The sequence below is a fragment of the Anas acuta genome, chromosome 1, assembly GCF_963932015.1.
Source record: "Anas acuta chromosome 1, bAnaAcu1.1, whole genome shotgun sequence".
Classification (NCBI taxonomy): Eukaryota; Metazoa; Chordata; class Aves; order Anseriformes; family Anatidae; genus Anas; species Anas acuta.
In genome coordinates, this window is record NC_088979.1 from 163,085,163 (window position 1) to 163,104,107 (window position 18,945).

At 34.6% G+C, this 18,945-nt stretch overlaps 1 protein-coding gene across 4 annotated transcripts in view; it reads right to left on the reverse strand.

Moving 5' to 3' along the window:
- The window catches only part of PTPRQ (protein tyrosine phosphatase receptor type Q), a 135,183-nt gene that overhangs the window by 104,915 nt on the left and 11,323 nt on the right, over positions 1-18,945 (reverse strand). For all 4 annotated transcript variants that reach the window (XM_068669099.1, XM_068669098.1, XM_068669095.1 and 1 more), the window contains exons 8-19: positions 17,891-18,175; positions 16,863-17,132; positions 15,374-15,634; positions 13,911-14,041; positions 13,599-13,728; positions 10,965-11,115; positions 10,300-10,406; positions 9,706-9,803; positions 5,672-5,834; positions 4,044-4,304; positions 1,120-1,280; positions 28-139 (exon numbers count right to left, since the gene is read on the reverse strand). In XM_068669099.1, coding sequence (XP_068525200.1) covers positions 28-139; positions 1,120-1,280; positions 4,044-4,304; positions 5,672-5,834; positions 9,706-9,803; positions 10,300-10,406; positions 10,965-11,115; positions 13,599-13,728; positions 13,911-14,041; positions 15,374-15,634; positions 16,863-17,132; positions 17,891-18,175 — 2,130 coding nt within the window. The remainder of the gene's footprint in view (positions 1-27; positions 140-1,119; positions 1,281-4,043; positions 4,305-5,671; positions 5,835-9,705; positions 9,804-10,299; positions 10,407-10,964; positions 11,116-13,598; positions 13,729-13,910; positions 14,042-15,373; positions 15,635-16,862; positions 17,133-17,890; positions 18,176-18,945) is intronic.

An 18,945-nucleotide genomic window follows, 5' to 3' on the forward strand; every position in this document is an offset into this window, starting at 1 on the left:
AAATATAACCAGTCATTATTAACTCACTTGTCACGTTTGTTGTCACTGTTCTACTGGCAGGAGAACTGTACAGTGAAGAAGAAACTGCTGAAACAGTAACATTGTATGTTGTTCCAGGTAGAGTATTAGAAAAGTCAGCCTAAAATATAACATGGATTCAAGTCTTTTAGAAAGAAACAAAGCCCATCAACAACAAAACAACAACACAACCTCAAAATTTTAAGCATTGCATTACTGAAAGTGAGCTGTTAATAAGCTTTTAGAAATACAGCAGCATTTGCAACAGTAAAAATAGCAATTCATATTTGTTAGCTACAGCACAGCATTTTGCTAACTTATTTAACTAACCTCCATAACATTTGTATAACATTCAATATTAAAGAACAACAAAATTAACTATTAATTTTATCACAGAATCACCTATCAGTGTATCTATAGAGGTGTTTCTGCATCACCCTGGTTATCTAAGTACACATGAAACATTTTAAAATCACTTCTTGAGAGAATAAACACAAAGCTAATCTGAAAGACTTCCAGGTTTCTGATTGTTAAGCTAATCCATCTTTCAAGATAAACATACTTTAAAAACTTATAAGCAATTATTTATACAAAATACCTGTATCTTTGCAGCTCCAATATAAAACAAAACCAAACCAACCAGAATGGCCATAATTTCTGTCAATATTATTATATTTTCCAGACAGAAGAAAGAAAAATTGCTCCTATTTCTTTTCGATGCCTCAGCAGCAAAATGTTGCCTGCATTAATGATTTAAGCACAGATCTTCCTGGCAAGTACACAATTAATGAGCCTGTATTACTCAATAGCTCTGCCCTTCCTTTGTTAAACTATTCATGAACCCTTGCATGACTGGCTGTATCTTTATAGCAGACAAAAAAAAAAAAAAAAAAAAAAAAAACAGGTGCAGGGGTAGAGGGGACGAAATTCATTATCTGCTGTAAAGGTACCAAACTCTGGATGCTGAAATTTGCTTTCACCAATTTTTCATTAACATTTTCACATTCATAATTGCATTAAATAACTAAGGAAGCAACTTGCATCCCTCATCAGCAAAGTACATAAGGAAAAGCTGGCCATCCAAGTAATAAAAGCACATACTTGATAATCCCTAGCTCCAAGATCTAGGATAACAATAGATCCATGATCAGGAATAAGATTCACATGAAATCTGTCCACGTGTCCGTATGGTAGTCTCCAATACAATGAAAAAGAGTATGATGAAACATTGAAGAACTTTAGTCCTTCTGGCTTTGCAGGTTCTGAAAGAGAATGAGTAAACGCTCTACAAATATATCAGCAGTTTCACCTGAATATCAAAGCATCCAAGAACAGTTTATTGGGTATATGAAGGACAACTGCTAACTAGTCCAGATACAGAAGCATTTTACAGTACAGCTGCTATACTACTTCTGAGACTTGGTTGATAATCTCCGAACTACGCTGTGTAGGTATCGTGGAGAGCAAGCTCAGGTATCTCTGTCCAGTGTTTGGTTAACAAGGAATCTCTGCAAAGTCTTGATGTTTCTGCTGTACTAAACCTTAAAGGTAGCACTGCTGCTATAATAACTAGTGTTACTGTTGAAACCATGTTTGTTCTGTTGCTTGTTACAGAGTAGTTAACTCTTCTTTTTCACTTTTCATATATTTGGAATCCCAGTAATTCCAGGAAGTCTAATGAGTTAAGTCTATGAAATTTGGTTGTTTTACTCCTTTTATTAAGGCCAAGTTTTCACATACTCCTGCAACACCATCTCACTTTCTTCTTTTTTCTGCCCATATATGCACATTTAAATGTGCATCAATGATTCAAGGTATAGCAAATAATCAGATATAGATTCTTTGATAGCTCATTAAAGCATTATATATCTTTAATATTGTATAATTAATCTATCTGCATAATCCATAGCCATGTGCAAGTCTCCTCTCTGCTTTGTATAGTACTGATAGCTAAGCATACCTGCCAGAGCAAGCCCAGTCAGATAGTTTGTCACATTTCAGATCTGCCACTACCTTTGCACTCAGCCTTCTAACTCCCTTACTAACATGTTTCTCCAGAATTCAAACTAAGTCTTCTAGTATTGTTAATATATTAATAACATTCTTTCCAGTCTAAATATCATATACTTCTATCCTGAAAGAGCTCCACTTATTTTTATTTACTGTGAATCTGTTGAGATTATATATACTTTGTGAACTTTTTTCCCTGAATTTTCAGCTCCAGCTTTGCCATCAAATGGTCTGAAATATTAATCTCTCCAAATATTACTATTATATTTCATATTCAATTTATATCTGTCACATGGATATATGACTTTTACTTTATTGCTTTATTTTAATACTATCAGAACAACAACAACAATAATCTATATGCAGGAGGGCAAGTGTAACTGAGAACATAACTTCTTCCTTCTATGAAACTTTTAAGTCCTACTGTTGTCATCAGCACTACTATTACCACTGATGTTATTATGCTTGTACAGGTGTTTTATCCAAACCCATGACTATTCCATCGGTATACAGTTATCACAGTACTTGAATCCATCTCTTTACTTCAGTTGAATTACTTCTGACCCAGCAATAGTGGACAGCCTAGAAACATCCTCACGGAAACAGAAATTTAGTGCCATGAAGCCAGTGCTATTACTACCATTATCTTGTGACTGAGAATTACCATTTCCACTGATGCTGGAAAGAAGTTTCAGTTCTCCCCTCTTAAAGATTTAACCATATGAGGAGATGCATACATGCATGTAGTTCACTTGAGCCTCACTGCACCTGCTCTTCTACAGTACTCTTCTCCATTCCATGCACACATACGCTTCTTACCAGTAGTGACCAGTATAGTTGAATAAAGTATACATGTATAGCCAGTTTATTTGTGTAAAGCATGGTTAGAACAATTTCCTGTAGATTTCACCTACAGAACTAGTTGAGGTTGAGCAGATACATCAGTAAGCATGGAGTTCAAAATACATGTCAATTTTTCCAAAAATTAATCAATATAAACCAGCAGGCTCAGCATCAAACTTCATTCCATTGAGATGGAATCTCAATACATTTAAGAAAAAATACAATTAGGCCAACCAAGCTGACTTAAATCTTCCTTTCATTAGTAAAAAAAATAAAATGTGATCAAAGTATTATAGCATTGAGGTCTTATTTCAAACTTAAAAAAAACCTTTGAGATTCTTCTTCCCACGATATATCACCTCATAGTAAATAAAAGTATTTCCACCTCTATGTCACTGTGTTTTAAACATTCTATTTGACCTGTTTCTTCAGTCCCCTTTATTATGGCAGAAGCAACAAATTTATCAAGCATTGATCCCATACGCAGACATACAAACATCGTGACATTTGGACAAAGTAGTCAGTCAGTGAAAACTTCCAACATTACTCAGGTCTCTCTAATACCACCATATAATTGCCAAAAGAAAAACTATAAAACATAGCATAAGAAAGTAGTAAAAGAAATCTATTGAGGTAATTCTGGAGCATTTTTCTGTCTTTTAAATTTCATCTTTATTTCATATTATTACATTACATTAAACTGTAGACACACAGGTCAAGACTGAGTTTTTACCCTGGTGCTTTAATTAAAGTTCTAGTAAGAAACAGTCCTTGAATGGAACTGTTTACAATCTAAAGCCTTAACTCTACAAGCATTTGTAAAACTACTTTACTTAATTTACAGTGAAAAAACTACTGAAATCAGATGAGGTAGAGCTCCATTTGTGCATAACTCTTTACAGGATGAAGACCTGTGAAATAATGAAGATAGTAAAAATGGTCAAAAGACATGCAGTGCAGACAAAGAATATCATTTCTGGTAGTGTATCACCTGACACATGTTGCATAGGGTATAAATAATGTATGTCCATGACCACAGTAACATATTACATGCAGTCTCCCTTGAAATTCCCATGTTATTGAACAAGGTGATACACACAAAGCTAAAAGTGTGTAAAACTGGTATCGATAGCTACCATTCACCAGTAAGGAGAAAAAGAAACCATACAGACCTGTTACAATTTCAATGAAAGCAGAAGCTCCTTCAATATTGCCTTGTAGTCTTCGCAGAGTGAAATTATAAATGCCACCAGCAGTCAGATTTGTAACACTGAAGTTAGACACTGCTCCTGGAATCCTAAATTTGTTTATAAAGGTGTTGTTTGATAAAGATGCTTTATAAGAAGTGAAGTTAGTCTTGGTTGGATTCCACATTAAAGTTGCTGATGAAGTATTTACCATTTTTAATGTAAGACCGCAGATCCCAGCTGGTTCTACAGTAAATTCATTTGAATAATTAGAGAAAATTTTAACATATAGAAGTAGTGATTTTATTCAATTAAATGTTTTTTAACATGCTTCACAGAAAAGAAGATTTAAAAAAATTGTTCATTGGTTCACATAGGGACACAGTAAGTTGCATAGAAACAGTGATCAACATTTTTTTCCTTGTTAATTATTTGTTTTGGTTATATTAAGCCTTCTAAAATAGCAGATATTTATTTACAAATAGCATCTCTATTAATATGTGAAGTATAGCTGCTGTTAGAAAATAAACGTTTGCAGCCCTCCTATAAAAAATGAACCTACCATGATTATTATATTTCCATAAGCTTTCTTTAAATTTAAAATGCTAATTAACATATACCCATTAAGGTATGGATTATTAAGCATGAAAAAACCCTAAAGGTTTGCCATTACAATGATGAGAATACTTTCTGTATGCTCTATCCATATACTGAACTCACTGACAGCAGTTTTGAAAACACTTGCCAAAGACAAAGGGAACACCTTCAGATGATGGTCATTCTGCTGCATTTTGCATTAATGAGAATGCAAAAACTAGTTCTGTTTTTTTTTTTTTTTTTTTTTTCCTGTGATTCACTGACCTTTGAATAACTAACTGCACAGCCTCCTTGACAGTTAAGGAGTTCTAGTTCCAACAAGCCACAGAAAACCCATCAAAGGGAGGAGGACTATAACATGCATGTGTATAAAACTGGGCATTGATTTATATTTTGATTACACTTAGCTATTCTATCTCCTTTGGCAGGTCAAAAACAAATATAAATCCCTTTCTACGGATTTCTGACACATACAAACTCTCCTTTTTTATGCAGTATCACAGGAGCATTGGAAAACAGTTTCTCACAGATAGAAAATGAGTGCAAGATTCAGGGTTAATACTCTGGACTTCGTTATGCAATCTGATGCACAATTTCTCTTCTCACTTTAAGTCTTTTGTGGTCTTGTACTGGAGCAATCATCAAATCCACTATAGGGTTACAAGAATTTACCAGATGCAGAAACAATCGTAAACAAAATGCAAAGTATTTTTTTTTAAAGTATAGAACGATATTCTGGCACTATTTATTCCTGATGAAGCTGTAAAAATTTTGAGAGTCCACATCTTTTTTTCAAATGGGTATCTACAGCTATGTCTAAACTTTAAATTTAACCCACTGCATTACAGACAAGGCTCCTGCTTAAGCAACTATCACAAGAGGAGGAGAAATTTCCCACCATAGTTAAACTTCATTTTGAACTCTGACCCTTTTGAGTCACTTACATACAATGATTCAAATGCTTCTGCATCCACATTTACCATTATTCAAAGAGACAAGTTATGAGGTGTCCTTACTTGTGATGACACTTCTCTCCACAGCCACAGAGGAATCCAAGCCTTTAACTGTCCTTAGCTGAAACAAGTATTCCATCCCAGGGGCCAGATTTTTCACTACAGCTCTGCTATCATAAACAGTTGTGGTAAGCAGCTTTTCATTATTCATCAGACAATATGAAATCTATGGAAAAAGAGTAATTTTTATATCCAATTTAATTAAGTATAATATATGTTATTATATTTGAATATATGTATACACTTGTATTATATAAACATCTATTATCTATTACATAAGTAATTATAAGTAAAAAATATATGATCATAAGTAATTTCTCATATGTCATTTATTATTTCACTTCATAAAATTAATGTTTAGCAATTCCAACTACATGTTTATGTAAAAATATTTACAATATCCCCAAATACTTTAAAGATAAAAAAATAATGATCAGAAATATGGCTTAAATTTTATGTTATGTTCCACAACACTGATCCACTGCTTACTCGAGGTTCCTTAATAGTTATGACCTTAATCTTTAAAAATTGGTGAGGAAAGTGAAGTTAAGTCAAGGCTTACATGGCTTTGCTCTTGGAGGGAGGATAATAAAGTGTACTCTGACTGCTGAGTCATACAGCTGTACTAATAGGCTTTGCAATTAACTACAAGATAGAGTAAGAACAGTCACTTGGTAAAAGCAACCCACGAATTAATCAACAGGATGGGAAAAATAGTTTTCAATACTGAAATTTAGAAAGACACCTCAGAAATCTTAGTACGTTTCTGGCAATAAATAAATAGAATAAAATAAAAATAAACAACTGCGCATTGGTTAGAGCTGAGATCCTGAAAAGAGCCTGAAAGAATCAGTCACTCAACTCTGTTCACTGGGATACCTTGAAAATTCACTGCTTTGAACCACTGAAAAGAATAAAAGTGTTGCAAGAGTTTTCACTGTTTTCACATTTGCACTAATGGAAAGCGAGATGCACACTGTGTCTATCCTTAGAGGAGGGCTCTAGACAAACATTTCCAGCACTCATACATGCATAGATTTCTCAGCCATGGCAGACAGTACCAAGAGATCAAGAAGATCTGCAGCTGCTTACACCAGTGTGTACTGTCCTGTCACCAAGAGAAGAGTACCGTGGTAGTGATCTGAAAAGACTTTGGTTCAGCTGCTGTTATTTGGGGAGGAATGATGCAGTTCCTCTTGGTATCTACATGTTGTACCAGCACAGCACCTGTTAATGCATACTAAATCTTGGAGACTGACATCAACTCATTAGAATTATGGCACTGCAAAATGCTAGAAGCAAAGCTATAAATTAAAGATTTACATCTTGCATAAACAAGTTAGGAAACTACCTTTTGTGTACTCTTCACTCCACAAACTACAATATATTGCTTAGAAAGTTGGTGAGCTGGGATAATAAATTTTAAATGACTAGTAAAATGATCCCTTTTATGCAGGTGCACCTTACTAAGCAACCAGTCTACTGAAGCCTTCCTCATTAAAGATTTATAGACAAGCTCATTTATTCAGATAAAGCACTGTGCAATGTGGCTGCTTGCTCGAGAGATACCAATACCAAACAATAATACTGTGCCATAAAGATCAATATTACAGATGACAATTACTTTCCACAGGATGGTAAAAATAACCTGACCACATACAAAAGTATATCTGAACTGGTTCACAACACAAACAAGAATATTAAATTAAATTTTGGAATTTGTAAAAGTACTCCAGCCTACATTAGCAAATGGTGCTGTGGCAGATTAACTAGCTAGTCTTACTCATTCATATCAATGCAGCAGTACACTAATGAAGAGAGAAGAAACACTAAGGAACGGTACTAAGAATACTCAGATTTCAAGTTTTAGGTAAGGATATAATAGGAGTCAGGAGGAGAGGGGGAATTAGACACTGTAATATCAGGGTATAAACTGTGTAAGACCATTACAGCAAAGTACTTTGTTGTATGGTAGTGCTACAAAATCAAGGATATCCTAGTCAGTGAGTTAAGGGTACAGGGCTACACCTTGAACTCTTTATTGATTCAAATGAAACATTTGAAGAACAGTAGAACAGTTTACTATAGAAGAGGTTTTTTGACCGTTTGACCGTGTCCAGTGACTGCAAATGGCAAAGGATATACAAGACAGGCTGCAAAAGACAGGATACAAAAGAGACTGGTTGAATGTCTCAGTGAAACATGATCCACAAACTAAGTGTGTAGATGTCCTAGTGGATTGTTTCTGACCAGAGGACTGGAAGAACAGAAACTACTCTAGATTTTGTGCTAAGCGTTGCAAAGGATATGGTTCAAAATACAAATGATGAAGAGCACTGTAATACTAACCCTGAAATATTAGAACTTATCTTCTTTGACAGAATAAAAAATGTCTAGCACATTTAAATAGAAAAGGGGAAATTTAAAAGGAAATTTAAAGAAAATCATGGTGAGCAGTTAAGTTTGCAAATGTTTGTCATAGTATGAAAAACAACAAAAGGCTAAATTGAAGGTTCATATACATAACACACAAACAGGTTGCAGAGGGCACGTAGAAATAGCCAAGGTATATGAACCTTGAAGAGGATTACTTTAAGTCATCCTTAAAAAACTGAGATCGTGCTCAAACAATAAAAATAAGATCTACTAACTTGTCTAATTCATGCAAGCTAACCTAAGAAGTGCAGGAAAGGGCAAGGCAGAGCAGAAACATGGGTCAGCAGGCCAAAAGAGTCAGAGGAGCAAATTAAAAATAGCATAAGAAATAATATATATATATATATATAATAAAAATATTTTTAAAATAATTTAGAAATTAAGCTTAGAATTGAATTAGATGATCTTTAATTAAATTGGATGATCTTTAAGGTCCCATCTAACCCAAACCATTCTATGTTTCTATGATTCTATGGGGCTGCTACTAGCTGATGAAAATTCAAAGGAATCACTCAGTAAAGGCAAGCCCATAGAAGAAATTGTAACTGAATTTTTTAGATGGTCAATGATCTTCCCACACCAGAACCATTATCAAGTATAAGTTTAAGTCAAATTCTGTTGTTGAAAATTGAAATACCCACAGAAAAGGTTTTAAAAACGTTTGACAGTATTCATAAGAGAAGTAATTGCCAATGAAAGATATAGAAAGAAAAACGGGTAAACACCACTATAGTTTCAATAACACCGTTCTGCATCCACATCCTAAGTGAAAGTCCAGTCTCAAGAAAGCTATCAAAGACAAAGAAAAATATTACATGAACAGTAGAATGACATCCACATAAGAATGGTGCACAAAAGACAATTGAGAAATTAAAGCCTATAAAATAGTGAAAGGGATGGATATCGTGAATATCCAGTCTTTGCTATTTCTTAAACCACTCAAAGGAAAAGAATATCCACATTAAAATAAAAAGTGTCCAGTTTCAAATAGGGCATAATGAAATTATGTAGTATGAACAATTAAACAATTTCAGGAAAGGTAATCACTGTTTTTCTCATGTATGTTCAGATTTAACCTGTAACTCAGGAAATCCCTAAATTCCTTAGCGCTTAAGGCTGGGAAGGCCTGGGAGGTATTAAATATTGGCAATTTTGCCTTGTAAATGGCTACATTAAGAAAAAAATCAAAATGTTTTACTCTAGAACTTTCAAACCAACACATTTAGATCCTTGTATATAAAAGGAAATTTTTATTTTGCAGTTTAATTTGTATTACAAATTCACAAAGCTAAGAAAATATGTTATTGCATTACAATTGCATTTAAACTTCAACTTGTAATTTTCTTCACTGTTGCACGTTTGCTGAAAAATCATTTTGAAAGCTTTTAAAAGCTTAATTTTATAATCTTTTACAAAACTGTTATGCAATATGAAATATGTATTTAGCTAACCTTCTCTAGAAATGGTATTCGCTCGTGTAGTTTCATGGTTTATAAAGACTAATAACTATTGTTGGGTTTGCAGTACCTGCAATATAATAACTTCATTGAGAAATTTAAAAAGAGTAAAAAGATATTGCATTGTTCCCATTTTTATCTCACCTGAAACATATCAAATCCTCCTCTTGGCAGTTTCCAAGACAAATAGACTGCATTTTCTTCTTGCCCAAACACCTGTAAATCTGATGGTGGATCAGGATCTGAGGTAAAGATAAGAGTAGATGCAAAATTTAGTATCAAGATGTTCTATACTAATTTGAAGGAAATTAACATCTACAGAAGACTCTGCTGTAATTCATTATTTTGAACTGCAGTTCAGTGCAGTTACAGATTTCATTTTTTACTTAAGAAAAATCTGAAAAATTCAATTCACATCTACATATTAGCAACAGAATCCAAAATAAAAGCAATGTTTGTAAATTTTTATAGAAAAGTTGTATCATCCTAATAATATACTGTTTCACCTATTGGCATATTCCCATTGAACACAAAGGAAACTTATTTGTGCTTAAAAAGCTTTTATTTATAACTTTCAAGGATGTTTAGATTGAAAAGAAAGATGTTACTTCATGCGTTGATTTGAATAAAACCATGCACTGATTTAATAAGAAATAGCTTTTCTTGGACAATACATTAAAATGTAACAACCCTACATATCTGATATCACTAAAAGTTATTAATAAACTGTGAACATACAGGTGCTAATCTTGAGTATGGTGGGACGACTTCTTTTAAGTCCATTGGTTGTCACAATACTGATTAAGAAATCAGTGCCTGGCTGAAGATTCTCAAATTTGTATATTCTACAAACATAAAAAAGAAAAGATATTCTGTTCTTTAGGTTTTTTAAATGCACGTGTCTTCATAAGTTTAATTCATTATAGCATTTTGAATATTATTTACACATGATGTGTGGATATACATACATATGCTGTCAGTCAACAAATTATTTTGCTGTGATACAACTATCTTACATGATAAAATCTTATCTAGCATGATAAAATCTTAATTAGTATGCATCACTCCATGATAGCAAGTTCAAGTACCAGAAATTCTTAAAAGATTAAATTAAACATCTAGAACAACACACAGGTTCTATAGGCATTCACTCCAATGCAGTATTTCATTTGTTCTTCTTTATACAGAGATACCATATGAGAAGTCATTTGTTAAAAAATGCAATTCTTAAAATGGCCTTTTTTCACATGGGTGTAGCAATGTATATCAACTGAAAAATCAAACATAAATCCCATGTAAATAACTCTGCAGACTACTTATTTTAGATATACTGTGCAACATCTATTTTCAGTTCATGTTAGTTATTTTTTATATAGCTGAATATTAAAATGTTGTCTTCATACCTTACACTGGGAAATAATATTTTCTCTTTGTTGAAGATCTTGCTGTTTATTGAAAGAACATATCCATCAAATTTATTCTGGGCTGGTGGCCAAGTAACAGTTATTGATTCAGTCTCTCTGCTATAGTTCAGATATTTAACTGCATTTGGTACTGTGTAAAAATAAAACAAAACATTATTTTTAAAATACATTCAGCTATATTACTCTATGGCAGGGCTTACTTCAACAGGCTGTGATGAAAACTTCCCCTCTCCCCCCCAAAAATAAATATGTCATGTCCTTGTTTATCTAAACCACACAAAGAATAATGCAACTGCAGTAACATGCATAGGGACTTTCAATACCATTAGATCCAAAGCCAAACTGATTGCTTCACTGTAATACTGCTTAGTGTAGTTTGAACATCACCGATGTGAAGTTCCTCAAAACCCTACAGTTTCTCAGAAAAAGAAATGTCAGCATAAGGGCTAACATACTGAGCCAAGACCTAAATATCTTGTATTCAGTGGTGGCCAAAAGCAGATGTCTACAGAAAAGCAAGTCTTGCACATGATAATCATCTTCAATAACTTCCCAAGCTACCATCTCCTACTGTGCAGCTGAAGGATTTCCTGAGCCAAACCACAATCATAACACCTCTGTCCTCTGGCCAAGAGTTCTGCAATTTATCTACAAATTTAATAAACAACTATGTCCCCAGGTCCAACCAGGCTGAAGATGTACTCCCACTAGGCACATGCATACAGAGCACACATGCACAACGGATACATTTTTGGACAGCTACAATGATCACAGACACTCAGAGCATTCACACAAATACAAACAGCACTAATGGCCTCATCCTGCTCTCCTGCTGGCTGAGAATGGATGTCCATTAGTGAGAATACTTATATACAGATGTACAAGGTGCGTGCCTCCAGCAGCTGGGCTCAGACCCTCAGTCTGCCAAGTAGCTGCCCCTGGACCCAGTCTCTCCAGCTGCTGGCACCAGGACACACAAGCTCCCAAGGTTACAGCCCCACTCTTATCTGGACTATCACACCCTCTCACAATCACACAGCTGGCCAGGATTTCCCAGATCCCAAGAGCTGACTGCCTGTGCTCGCACACTCAGAAAAGCACAGATACTCTCACAGCTGGAGCCGGCCCTTAGAGATCCACTCACTACCTTGCTCCCAGGCCACTTTGCCTATTCCCCACCTCATCCAGCTTGATCCTCAACAGCAGCCACACACTCACTCACACACCCACCCTCACACCACTTGCTTCTACCTTGCTTCTACCACAGACCAGTGGTCTGACCCCAGCTACTACACTCCCACCCTGGTACACACAAAATGCACCCAGAAAGCGTTAGAAACAGCATAGCCAGCCGAGATACTGAACAGCAAATCATTTCCATATGACTGGTTGTTTTTACCCCCTTAACCCTCTAATTTCTACATTTGCTCCTCCTCTTTGGTTCCTCCCTTAAACATTCCATATTAAGTCCTGTGCAGTCCTGAGCTGCCTTTCTCCTGCACCCCATTACATGTCCTACTTCCTTAGGCAACAACCTCCCGTAGTCCAAAAGCTGACCTGGATAGCTGCTCTCCATGGCTTGTCTTGATGGGCTGTATGCCTGGGCAAATGGGGCTGTGGCTCTCTTTGGACAGCCCTGGAAAGGGCCTTGACATGGTTTTTGTTCCTTGTGAGCCCTAAATTTGGGTTTCTACCTGGCACTGTGCTCCTCTGGGCTTGTGGAGTTTGGCCTTTGATGGGCTGGTGGCTCCTGGATGGGCCTAGAGTAGCCTGGCAGGCTATTATTTAGGCTCCCCCTCCTGTCACTGGCTTTCTCTCAGCTCTGCTGTGGGTGTGCAGACAAGCTTTTAGCATGTTCTTACAGGACCAGAACTGCACAGTGTGTTCAGAAGGCAAGAGTACTTCGATTTCAACAAGACAAGAATGTTTTCTGTTTTGTTTTATAATCTCTCCTGTCTTCTCCTAATCACCTTGGATGCATTTTAATCTGCTGCTGTGCTAATTTTAATGCTCATTTTTTCATGGAACTACTCATCCTAATCTCAAGATAGATATGCAACTGAAGGAAAGCTCTAGCAGCAAGGAGAATGACAATGAGACTTATTATTAACATTGGAGAACTAAAACAGAACTGTGCGTCTGAGAAGCATATGTCCCAACCCAAAGTAAAAATAAATGTAGAAAGCCCCATAATTAGTCCTGATGTAAGAGGAGGCCAATGAGAGAATATTAGAAAACAATTCAGTTCTGAACACATAACTGTGTTCCAACTCAGCAGTGAAGTGAAAAATCAAATACTAAACAGAAATCTATGTGAAAAGACTACTTTGTGTAATGCTGGTAGACAGACTGTCTGGAAGTTCCACTTGTACACCTGGAGCATCCACATGCTTGAGTCATTATGTTAACATCAGAAGTTAATTGTACACTACAACCATATTCAACTGCATTTACTTTCAAAGGACACAGTCAAATAAGTAACAATGAAAGAGAATGAGGAAGAAATAAGGAAAGTTATTTATTTACTTTTCTGTACTTGAAACAAAATTCCAGGAACTGTGAAAGAAAAGAGATATAGGTAAACAATGCTAAATATAACGACACAGGTCTCACCTGTTTCTATTTCCTTTGTGACAAAAATGCTGTCTCTGAAACCTTCCTTTTCTGTTCGAATTGTAAAACTGTACAGCTTACCGGGAATAAGATCAGAAAATGTTGCTGTTTCTTGCCTGACCTTCTGGACCTAAAAAGCCAAATAAAGTTTTCACAGAACTGCTTGCAAAATTTGCTTTAATTATGCTAATTACACCTCCACCTATTTTAGTGGGAGACATAGCTTTTAATTTAACCTCTGATTACTTTATGTAAGACTTTAAAAAATATAACTGTATCATCTACACACAAGTGGTCATTTAAAAAGCATACCCTGAAAGCACTTGCACAATTTGTACATGTGACTTCATATCGCTGAAAATCTCCATCAGCACGGTCCCAAGCAATTTCTATTGAAGTGTCTGTAACATTACCTTCTCGTACATTGAGAGGAGCTGCCAGACCTACAAGAAAAAAATAAAATCCATTACTGTTAATCCAACACTTTTTGTGTTTCCTATGGTGACATAAAAGTGAAGACAATCAGTAACATATTCAAACAAGTAGAGGGCAAAATCTGATCTCAGACATGCAAACACAGAGATGTTCCAAAACAGAAAAATGGTGAAAGAGCAAGGAGATAATATTGACACTACTCAAAGAAAATTGCTTTTTTGCTTATCTTAAAATCACATGGGGCTGAACATGCCAACAATCCTAGGCAGGAAAATCCTCCAGAATGAAGTTAATCCCTCCAATACTACTGCAATAATGCTCACAGTTGACCTAAATTTTGCCAGAAAGATCAGCAAAACTGGGTAGACTAGGCAAAGCAAATACTCTTTATCCCTAATTAGTATAGCTTTGTATAATATATTACAGATCACACTACGGAGGAGCTTCTACTTTTGTCTGCATTTCTTTCATCCAATCCCAGCTGCTTCTGGCTGGAATGTACCAAAATTTACACATTTTCTAATAGAAACTCAGATTTTTTCTTTCTTCCAAGTTTTTTGGGGCACAGGAGGGACAAATCAAAACTGTTTTCTAAGGAAATGTCATGCTTCTTCCTTCTTCTTTGCTTCTTTTATCCTATATTGCTGGTTCCTTTTATAATGCTTCCACTCTGAGTAGAAAAGGATTGCAAAGGAAAATGGTAAAACAGGAAAAGAGAAAGTCCCGGAATTACAATTATCATAAAAAATAGAAAAGTCAAAACACAGAATTTCCATAGGTATTTTAAACAATTTTAAAGTTCTTCTTCTTTTTATTTTTTTTAAAAGACTGTGATAGAAGAAGTCCCCTTCCCATAATACTTTTTAATGTTTTTGTTTGATGTTGAATTTATTATCTTGAAACTTGGGTAGTTCGGGTGCTTAACACTTGCTTAACTCAGCTTAAACTCTTGCTTAAAAATGCAGTGGGAGTAATTAGATTGTTAGTTTCAAGAGACAGAAACAACTCCATTTATGCTTATTGCCTTGGCTAAAATAAATGGTCAAACCAGGTCTTGTTTCCCCAAAACAATCTAATACAGACTGAATTCCTGAAATACTTGCTATACATTTTATAGACTCGATATAAAAAACAGAGTTTAGAAAGTTTAATAATGAAAAGGGACAGTTATAATTTTGTTTAGAAAACAGCTAGTTATTATAATTATTAATCTCTTACACAAATATATCAGGGTGATTTTTAAATAATCTGTCTTTTCTACTGTACTGAAATGAAAACAGATAATATAAATCAGAATTTAATATTGTAAAATTTTATAGGAATCAACTTAAAATACTCACATGTTTTTACACCTGTTACATGGTAAAAGGAGCTCAACATTTTTCCGCTTTTTGTGGAGACACAGAAATCATATTCTGTTCCTGGAGTAAGGTTTTCAATTGTTATTTTACCATCACGTTTCAAAATGAAAGTTGCATTAGGCCCTCCATTAGTTGTAACATATATGCCATCAAATACTCCAGTATCAGGCATGCGAACAAATAATACTACAGCATTGGTATAAACCACATAAGGAACTACAATTTGAACTGGCTTGGGCTCTAAAAGAAGAAAATGAAATTGCAACATGTTAAAATCGGCTGAAAATAATGAGAAGCACACAACAAACCAGAAGCAACTGCCCTGAAACTATGTTTGCATGGTGAATAGATATAATAAAACATGTCATTGCTCAGAAACAATAAACAACCTGATTTTTTTAGGTATTTATTACTAGAATCCTGAAACACTTGGCCAGTGATTTAGCATCAAAGCAAGTTAGGCTTCCAAAGGTGAATTACCTTTTCAAACATAACTGCACCAAGAAAGGTAAGTCAGTAAGGATAGCTGAAACGATAGACAGAAACACATGTATATATGTGGACGTGGAATTAAGCATGGAGAATGAGATATGTTTGACAGATGCAATATTGACCTGTTCAGTTTTCTTCCCATACAGCTGGTTCTTACAGCTGTGAAAAATCCCATTTGTACTTTTCTGTCATCTATGTCCTGAATGAGGTATTCAATCTAATGTTACATAGTAAAATCAATCAATCAATCAATCAATCAATCAATCAATCTCAAAAGGCTAAGCCATCTACTCCCCAGAACAGTTACCATTTAGGAAAAAAATGACAACATGGCATTTTATGTCTATAATCTGACAGCTGCAGCCTTTACATATCACATATATATCATGACTGAATCCTGTCTATTCCTTCCATATATCCAAAAAAAAATAATATTATACTACTCCAAAAGCATTTCAACATCTTGGTAAACTAAGGCTAATACAAAAGACCTTTCAATAAATAATTTACAGCTTTTACCTTTGAGCTTCTACTACTTCTAACTCTAAATCCTTTAACAGCACCCTCTCACAAGTAGTAGGGTTATTCTTAGAACACCTAATGCTTTTCCACCAAAATAATAATAATAATGTTTCAACCATTCTGCTATTTCAAATGAATGATTCAATCAATTTCTTCTGTCAGGGGAAAGAGCATTTCCTGCTCTGGTCCTCATCACAGTTAAACAACATTCAGTACTACTAACGTTTACCAAGGCTGCATGTCTTTGAAAGTTAACAGCATCTGCTCTGCCTTTAACAGTTAAGATCGGATGAATGTATTCCATATTCTAATTTTGATCCTTTGCTATTAAGCAAGTCATTTTGATATGCCATATCTGTTAGACAATAATAATGACAATAGATTGTTAGACAAAATCTGTTAGACAATAGACTAGATTAGAGTCTGTAGTTTCCAACGTTTAAAGATATCTTACTTAAAGTGCATTGTATGGTCTTCAGTTCACTCATATTTCCATTATTCACACTTGCCACTGCTATTTCATATGACATTCCAGGTATTAGATGATCAATCTTAAATGCTTCTGTATTGTTTACTAAAAACTTCATAGTTTCACCGATGTCTGCACTAGGTTTCACCTGAATGTAGGATCCCTGACCCTCTTGCAACAGCTTCCAGTGAAGAATTACACTCTCTTCTTGTACATCCTCAGGGTAAATAAAAACAGCTATAGGTGGACTGACAGCTTAATCAAAGAAAAAGAATTTCAGTATAAAACCACAGATCAAACACACAATCACTTTACAAAGCCTTCCCAACCTCTTTTGTTATATTTTTTCTTCTAAATATCTTATGATTTTAAATTTACTTATCCATTTAATTATTCCTTACAGTAGTTTGTAGACAACTACTTCTTACAGACACTTTTCCTCATAAAATAGTGCCTTATTTTCCAACCATATTCCATTCCATTTAATATATACAGATAAAAAAGATAATGTAACTGGAGTCACAGTATCAATAATTAGAAAAACAAACAAACAAAAACTAATCTGCCTTCACCTACGTAATTTGAGATATCATAGTAATGTCTCTACTTTGCTGAAATTAAATGTATGAACCATAAAACAGTATTTATCAAATACGATTCCATTGCCGTAGCAAATAGAAGTGTATTATAAGCAAGCAAATAAATAAGAGAATAGAATGATTCTCTTAATAGATAATTTAGATTCTAAAGATTCTAGAATATATAAATCTATATTTAAATCTAAATCTAAATCTGTAAATCTAAAATCTATATTTAGATTTAGATTTAGATTCTATAGATTCTATAATAATAGAATTATTTTTTTGAAAAGTTCTGTTTACATCACTAAACAGAAAATATAAAATACAATTGCCCTGATTTTCCCTCAGTACATACCAACAAACTATTCCCTGCAAATGATCTTACAAAAAGAAAAAAAAAAAAAAAGAAGAAAAAAAGAAAAGATATATCACCTGTTGTGATTAATATAGGCTTTTCATGGCAGCTTAGAGTTCCCTTCTTTGCTACGTTCTGTAAGTATACCTGATACTGATGATAAGGTTTTACATTTCTTATAACTATTGAAGTCTTGCTTTTTTCAGCTGGTAACTGTTCCCAGACATTGGTTTCAGTATCCAAAATATTAATAAGGTAATAATGAAAATAAGCACTGGATAAATGCTGTGGAGGCTTCCACTTTAAATGTATTTCTGCAGATGAAACGTACGTAGTCTCTAACTTCTGGGAGTGCAATGGCCCTATTGAATAAGATTAGAAATAGAAAATGGGGTAAAAGTTTCTGTTGTCTTTTATCAAAAACAAAGATTTATTTTGTTAAATAAAGCCTGAAAAGCTAACACTACACACTAACTGACATAAATACAAAATAGTATTAAAGCAAAACAAACAAAGCAACCTTGATAATATAACTAATATTTATATGTAGAGGAATACTCTGTGTAATTTAGGTTTTCTGAATTGCCCTGCTCTCTATGCAGAACTGACTCTTCTCAGTTAGGCCTTATATTTAGACCAGAAATATCATCTCAGACAAATGGTATATATTACCTAAGTAAACACAATCCTAATGAATTAAATGGCAGAATCTACAGAATTTCAGAAAGTGTTGAATGCACGCAGTTTTTATCAGTCTTCCTCCTCATCCTCCTACATCTCTTCCAACAATTCAGTCACTAGTCTAATAAGTCGTAAACTGGTCTTTTTTCTTGCCTGGACAATCATTTTTCTATAGATAGCATTTTTGCAACTGTAAAGCTGATCTCTGAGGTAAAACACATACTTGCTTTTGATAGGAGAAAGCAGGAATATCTTTACACCACTGTAGAGGGAACTTGCAGTACCACACCTAATAAATAGAAAACAAGCCACCTGACTAGGGGCCAGAGAGGCAGGTAGGCAGAGAAGATGGGGGGACTTTCAAGTAGCCCAGAGGGTGAAGAAGCAAAATATATTTAGGTTGGATCTTAGGAAGAACTTCTTTACTGAAAGGGTTGTTAGACATTGGAAC